The sequence below is a fragment of the Trachypithecus francoisi genome, unplaced genomic scaffold, assembly GCF_009764315.1.
Source record: "Trachypithecus francoisi isolate TF-2019V2 unplaced genomic scaffold, Tfra_2.0 Lachesis_group12, whole genome shotgun sequence".
NCBI classification, from domain to species: Eukaryota; Metazoa; Chordata; class Mammalia; order Primates; family Cercopithecidae; genus Trachypithecus; species Trachypithecus francoisi.
This window is the reverse complement of record NW_022681457.1, coordinates 66,008,894-66,016,791: the sequence shown is the minus strand read 5'-3', so window position 1 is coordinate 66,016,791 and position 7,898 is coordinate 66,008,894. Positions and strand designations below refer to the sequence as shown.

At 39.5% G+C, this 7,898-nt stretch overlaps 1 protein-coding gene across 4 annotated transcripts in view; it reads right to left on the bottom strand.

The window, feature by feature from the left end:
- Positions 1-6,143: 6,143 nt before the first annotated feature.
- LOC117092416 (zinc finger protein 566) overlaps positions 6,144-7,898 on the bottom strand; it is a 42,611-nt gene continuing 40,856 nt past the window's right edge. For 2 of the 4 annotated variants that reach the window (XM_033225949.1, XM_033225948.1), the window contains one exon: positions 6,145-7,513. In XM_033225949.1, the coding sequence (XP_033081840.1) occupies positions 6,489-7,513 (1,025 nt within the window). In that variant the 3' untranslated portion in view covers positions 6,145-6,488. Of the gene's footprint in view, positions 7,514-7,898 lie in introns of all 4 variants that reach the window. The other 2 variants (XM_033225947.1, XM_033225950.1) reach the window with 2 other exon arrangements.

Sequence of the window (7,898 nt, the reverse complement as noted above, 5' to 3'; positions counted from 1 at the left end):
TTTTGGTTACTATAGCTCAGTAGTATAATTTGAAGTCAGGTAATGTGATTTCTCCAGTTTTGTTCTTTTTGCTTAGGATGGCTTTGGATATTCTGGGTCTTTTGTGGCTATTTTAGGGTTATTTTTTCTATTTCTGTGAATAATGTCATTGGTATTTTTATAGGGATTGCATTGAAACTGTTATTTCTGTAGTTTACACTTAGAGTAAGATTACAGAATATCTACACAGAATCCTCACAGATCACATTTTTGGTTGAATGAGGAATGGCTATATTATTTTAGATGAGGTTTAAGTTTCAGTTATGAGAAGAATTATGCATATTGATGGAATGCCATCCTGTGAACACTGTTCATTTATCTGGCTGCCCAATATTTGCTATGATGGCAAACATCCATCCTTAAGAAGCAGAGGCTGATTCTGACTAGATAAACTGAAAATACATTCCAGCCTCCCTGGCAGCTAATGCACAGGCAAGGAACTGAGGCTCCACCACTCAAACACACCCATCTCAGTGCAGCAAGACAATGACATAAAAGAACAGGGATGATGGGTCTTCCATCTGGGTGATAGGTGATGCTAGGTTTACAGGTGGCAGTGGTAGGAACAGTGTCATTTTCTGTGGATAGTAGTCAGTCATACCTTGCCCCTGATTTCTAGGCTAGTTGAGAAACACAGCATCTTTGTTGGTAATGACTTATTGAAGGAGGCATCTTGAATCTGGAGTAAAAATGCACATCCTAAAGTTGCATTTGAACTCTAGATATTGGGATGTATTTCAGGGGAGAACTGGGCACAGGAATGAAAATAGGAATAGAAAATCTATTTTCTATAAAGTAGGAATAGAAAATCATAGGCTGTATTAGAGATCATGGAGACATTAAGGGTCCAATGAAGGGAGGTAATATACACACTGTTTTAACACATTTTACCAAGGCAATAAGTCATTTCTCTTATAAAACACAAACAAGAGTAGGGCTGAAAATAGGAAGAAGTAAAAAACATCTCAAAACTAGCTCTGTTGTAAAAAACGAGTGAAGTATGGTTTAAAAAAAAAGAAAGAAAGAAAGAAAGAAAGTGCTGCCCAATACCCACTCTCACCAGGTCTGTGGTCTGCACATGCAATAAGAAAATAAAATAAGATGGGCCTGGCGCAGTGGCTCACGCCTGTAATCTCAGCACTTTGGGAGGCCGAGGCGGGCGGATCACAAGGTCAAGAGATCAAGACCATCCTGGCCAACATGGTGAAACCCCGTCTCTATTAAAAGTACAAAAATTAGCTCGGCGTGGTGGCGGGTCCCTGTAGTCCCAGCTACTCGGGAGGCTGAGGCAGGAGAATCACTGGAACCCATGAGGCGGAGGTTGCAGTAAGCCGAGATCACACCACAGCACTCCAGCCTGGCGACAGAGGAGACTCTGTCTCAAAATAAATATAAAATAAAATAAATAAAATAAAATTAGATATAAAAATATTGTGATAGGTATGTCACCTTTATCTGCAGATTATGTGACTATAGAGCCCAAGAGAATCTATCACCTTATAAGCAGAACTCTAATAAATTTTCAAATATTACTAGCATATTTTAAGTATTGTGGGACATTACAGTAGATAGTGTTATTATTAGATATTAGAGGGTCAGGAGGATGAGGAGTTATTAAAGAAACCTCAAGATGTGTTAATGAATATCCACTCAGCGTCAATCGTTTATTCAGTTAGGATACTCTGTATTTAAAACTGAAGAAATTCAAAATATAATCCTAATGTGTTTTTCATTGGAAAATGAGTACGTCAAAAATTCTCATAAAGAAACATGTCTTTATTTGCAAATAATAAACTATATATTAACACATTTATTTCCAAGTAATAAAAGCTACTGAAAAGTGTCGAGGATTGCTAGAATATGGGGAACAGAAATAGATGTATAGCATTTAATATACAACTGATAGTATTTTAATTCAGTAGGAGAAAGGTGAATAATAGTTACTTCTGGCACAATTGGTTTTATTCCTGGATAGAAACAAGTCTGACATCCTGCATTATATTGTATAATCAATTCTTGATGTATTAAAAGATTAAATCTGTGTATACACATTCAGAATCACATGTGAAAAACTGCACTCTGTACCTTTATTCTCTTGCCCTCTGAAATCTTCTAGAAGCAAAACCTTCCTAGGAAACATAGAAAACACTGGAAATGATGCTGGGCGTGGTGGCTCACGGCCATAATGCCGGCACTTTGGGAGACCGAGGCGGGCGGATTACCTGAGGTCGGCGGTTCGAGACCAGCCTGACCAACATGGAAAAACCTCGTCTCTACTGAAAATACAAAATTATCCAGGTGTGGTGGCGCATACCTGTAACCCCAGCTACTTGGGAGGCTGAGGCAGGAGAATTGCTTGAACCCAGGAGGCGGAGGTTGTGGTAAGCCAATATGGCGTCATTGCACTCCAGCCTAGGCAATTAAGAGTGAAACTCGGCCGGGCGCGGTGGCTGAAGCCTGTAATCCCAGCTCTTTGGGAGGCCGAGACGGGCAGATCACGAGGTCAGGAGATCGAGACCCTCCTGGCTAACACGGTGAAACCCCGTCTCTGCTAAAAAAATACAAAAAAACTAGCTGGGCGAGGTGGCGGGCACCTGTAGTCCCAGCTACTCGGGAGGCTGAGGCAGGAGAATGGCGTGAACCTGGGAGGCGGAGCTTGCAGTGAGCTGAGATTTGGCCACTACACTCCAGCCGGGGTGACAGAGCGAGACTCCACCTCAAAAAAAAAAAAAAAAAGAGTGAAACTCTGTCTCAAAACAAAACAAAACAAATACACTGGAAATGACTTGGGAAGGTTATTTTACAGAAATAAAACAGAGAATACAAAAGTGTTTATTGCAAGACCGGGCGCGGTGGCTCAAGCCTGTAATCCCAGCACTTTGGGAGGCCGAGACGGGCGGATCACTAGGTCAGGAGATCGAGACCATCCTGGCTAACACGGTGAAACCCCGTCTCTACTTAAAAAAATACAAAAATCTAGCCGGGCGAGGTGGCGGGCGCCTGTAGTCCCAGCTACTCCGGAGGCTGAGGCAGGAGAATGGCGTAAACCCGGGAGGCGGAGCTTGCAGTGAGCTGAGATCCGGCCACTGCACTCCAGCCCGGCTACAGAGTGAGACTCCGTCTCAGAAAAAAAAAAAAAAAAAAAAAGTGTTTATTGCAGCATTACTTTTAGATGGCAAAAAAGCGCAAACAGTCCATAATATCACAATTGGGAAAGTGGTTGAAAAGGCATTGGTAAAGAATACTGTGGAACATACTGCAACCATCAGAAAGACTGTTAGATCATCATCTATTGAAGGAAAATCCAAGATGTACAGCTGAATGTAAAAAAGCAAATTACAGGGAAATGTATAGTTATCCATTTTTTCTGTAAAAACATAATAAAATAAATAATTGTGTGTTAATGTTTTAGTATGAAGATATATATGGGTAACATACACAATCTTTAAACATTATTCAGAAGAAAATGGACAGAGGGAAGGCAATGAGGAATGGAGAAGAGCAAAGATAATCATTTTTTCTTTCTTTTTTTTTGAGACTCTGTCGCCCAGGCTGGAGTGCGGTCAGGATCTCGGCTCACTGCAACCTCCGCCTCCCGGGTTCAAGCAATTCTCCTGCCTCAGCCTCCCGAGCAGCTGGGACTACAGGCACGTACCACCACACCCAGCTAATTTTTATATTTTTAGTAGAGATGGGGTTTCACCATATTGGCCAGGCTGGTCTTGAACTCCTGACCACGTGATCCACCTGCCTTGGCTTCTCAAAGTGCTGGGATTACAGGCGTGAGCCACCACACCCAGTCCCTTTTCTTTTTCTTTAATGGTATTGCTTCATTAATTTGGGTGCAAATGCACTATCTCTAATTTTAGATGAGGAACTTTAAAGACTTACAAGCACACAACAAAAGAAAGTAAAAAAAATTTCATTGGGCAATTCTCATTTTGATAATGCAAAATATTACAACAGTCCATTTTTAGTAATTCTCTCATTTGCAGATATTTTACTCACTCTACCTTTCTCAAACTTATTATGAAATATTTTACTTCCTTATGCCAGTAAAGTAACACAACGTTCAGAGAGACCCGTCTACACAGGATCTAAGAAAAAAGGAAGTGGGGCATAAAATAACAGTTCTACAGACATAAACTTCATCCTTCCACACATGCGATCTGTCCAGTGTGGGGAGCTGCTTGCTAAGCATGCTTTGAGCACAGGGAAGGCCCATTTCAAAACACTAACTTAACCCCAAACAAAGCTACACTGTGCACATTTTTTTGTTTGTTTTTTGAGACACAGTCTCAATCTGTCTCAGGCTGAAGTGCCGTGGCGTGATCTGGCTCACTGCAACCTCCGCCTCCTGCGTTCAAGTGATTCTCCTGCCTCAGCCTCCCCAGTAGCTGGGATTACAGGCATGTGCCACCACACCTGGCTAAGTTTTGTATTTTTTACTAAAAATGGGGTTTCAACATGTTGGCCAGGATGGTCTCAAACTCCTGGCCTCAAATAATCCTAACACTGAAGCCTCCCAAAGTGTTGGGATTACAGGTGTGAGCCAAGATGTGTACTTCTATCTAACTGCAATAGTTCCTTGAACATTTGATCAAGTTTTCCTTAGAAAGAAACTGGATTTGGTGCTTCATTAGTAATAGTTAATTGATCACATGCTAATTTTTCCCATTCTCTGTGTTTATGAGAGTCTTCTAAGAGTCCTAATTTTCTTGGAGTCAATATTGATGTATACTTGCCTTAAAAAACATTTTGTTTAAATTTTCAAACATATCAGAAAAAAGCATTATATTTAACATAACCTTTTAAATCCGTAACTATGTTTCTATCTCTGTCCGTTTTTTAAATATGATGCTGTTTCTCTTTTCATACTTTTTTTCCTCAGTGCACCAATATTTTGTTTATGTTCTCTTTTCTTTTTTACTGCATATATAATGTGGCAAAAAGAGTATTCCGGTATAAAGTCCTTCACACACATTATTCACAGTACTTTCCCCACCAACAGCTAGGATTATTCCATGTTCAACAGGAAGTACATGATGATGGGAAATTTTCTTAACTTGTTACCTTCAAAAAGGGTCTTTCTTCAGTCAATTACCCTGCCTAATGGTGACTATGTTCTGCAGAAGTTAAAAAGCCTTTCTACAAATAATAATACTGATGACAATGAATATAATAATGATGACTAACATTCAGTGAGTATGCCTTTATCACGTCAGGCACACTGCTAAGCACTTTATGGGTCTTAATTTATTTAACCCTCACAAAGCATTATGAGGTAGGTATTAGAATTATCCCCCATTTTCTAATGTTTACTGAGACACGCATGTATATATCAACAGAAAAATGATCAGCAATAAACAATAAACCGATAAAGACTATACTTTGGGAAGGGAATGGACACAAGACAATGGTCAAAGGGTACATTTGCCTTTTTGTAATGTTTGCATCTTTTATAAGGAAAATATATTCACACACTATTTCTGCAGTTAAAAGATATGATACGAATATGCGCTTAGGGAGAATGTCCATCAGGGACTTGTATTTTGGCATGTATTATGGCAAAATATCTAGAGGAGACTATGATATCCACCAGTAGGATTTCATAAGTGATATTACAGTAACACAACAAAACACCATGAAGATATTGAAGGATCTCTATTACGTAAAATGTTGTTCATGAACATTTTTACAGTAAGAAAGCCTTAATGTTATAAAGAACGAAAGGAATAAGCCATCTTCAGAAATAAAGAGGTCATTTCTCCCAGATACTAAAGGTATTTTTAAGAATGTAACAGTTAGACAAATTACAGGAAAAAATGAAAACCACAGGACTACATTTCTACAAAAATTCTCTGATGTTTAAGAAGGTTAGAAAGGTGTTAAAAGTGCTGTCATGCTGGGCGCGGTGGCGCAAGCCTGTAATCTCAGCACTTTGGGAGGCCGAGACGGGTGGATCACGAGGTCAGGAGATCGAGACCATCCTGGCTAACACGGTGAAACCCCATTTCTATGAAAAACTACAAAAAACTAGCCGGCGAGATGGCGGGTGCCTGTAGTCCCAGCTACTCGGGAGGCTGAGGCAGGAGAATGGTGTAAACCCGGCAGGCGGAGCTTGCAGTGAGCTGAGATCCGGCCACTGCACTCCAGCCTGGCGACAGAGTGAGACTCCGTCTCAAAAAAAAAAAAAAAAAAAAGTGCTGTCATTTTCAGTACAACAGACTGAACTATCTGATGTCAAGAGAAGTGAGCATTTAGTTAAGGTTTTCAAAATATATTCTATCATAGGGTGTTTCTCCAACATTATTTTTCCCAGGCTGAATAAGCTGTAGTCCACAAATACAATGTTTCTACATTATTCCATCTAGGGAAATTATTAACAAGATAAATTGTTTTGAGCCATAATTAAAAGCCTCCCTACACATTTCATATATTCTGGCTCATCACCAGTACAAATTTTGATGCTCAATAAGTTGTGGGTTATAATTAAAGTCCTTTCCACATTCCCTATATTCATAGGGTTTCTCACTAGTATGAATTCTATGATGACTAATAAGCTGTGAACTCTGAGAATAAGCCTTCCCACATATCTTACATTCATAGGGTTTCTCACCAGTATGAATTCTCTGATGTCTAGTAAGGTCTGAGCCAGAACGAAAAGCCTTTTCACATTCCTTACATTCATAAGGTTTCTCACCTGTATGGATTCTTTGATGTTTAATAAGTTGTGAGCTCTGACTAAAGGCATTGCCACATTCCTTACATTCATAGGGTTTTTCCCCAGTATGAATTCTCTGATGTTGAGTAAAGTTTGAGCCACTACTAAAGGCTTTCCCGCATTCTTTGCATTCATAAGGCTTCTCACCCGTGTGAATTCTCTGATGTCGAGTGAAGTTGGAACCACTACTAAAGGCCTTCCCACATTCCTTACATTCATAGGGTTTCTCACCAGTGTGAATTCTGTGATGTCGAGTAAGGTCTGAGGCACAGATAAAGGTTTTCCCACATTCCTTACATTCAAAGGGTTTCTTGCCAGTATGAATTTTCTGATGATGAGCGAGTCTTGAGGGATGTCTAAAGGACTTTCCACATTCCTTACATTCATAGGGCTTCTCAATGGTATGAATTATCTCATGTGTAGCAAATTGTGAGCCATGTCTAAAGGTTCTCCTATATTCTTTAGATGCACAGAATTTCTTTTTACTATTAATGATTTGCTGTAATGTAAAGGGTGGATGCTGACTCAAAGTGGGCAGATCTTCATGAGTGAATACCAATGGATTGAAATATCCCCGCTGAGAGCCGAGTTGTTTCTCAAACTGGATATTACAATCCCAAGCATCTCTGAAACTACAGCACTGAAAATCATGTCTTGTGAGTTTTTCCATTATTTCCCATTGGGTTGATTCTATTTCATAAATTTCTTTCTTCAGAAATAATTTCTTGGTCTCACATCTTGATTCTAGGACTGAAAGAAAATATGAAAGTAATTCACTCATGTTTTTCTTATTTGGGAGAAACAAAACTTCAATCAATATAGGAGAATTTCACTGATTTTTTTAAACAAATGAATGAGGAAACAAGAGAGTTAGAAGACAGGTTACCTAATAAGATGAGGGTAGTGATTAGGAAAACAAAATAAGTCACTGCTTCCCAAACATTGCTACAGATCAGGATTACTTTGGGAAGCTTTCTAAATACACACATGCCTTAGTCCTATCTCCCTTGTTAAAGGATGACTCTAATCATATACACACAAAATGTCTCATTGCATATACACACACGGGACATATAATAGGATCCCACAGTATTAATTGTAAAATAAGGGAAATGGCCAGGCATGGTGGCTCACA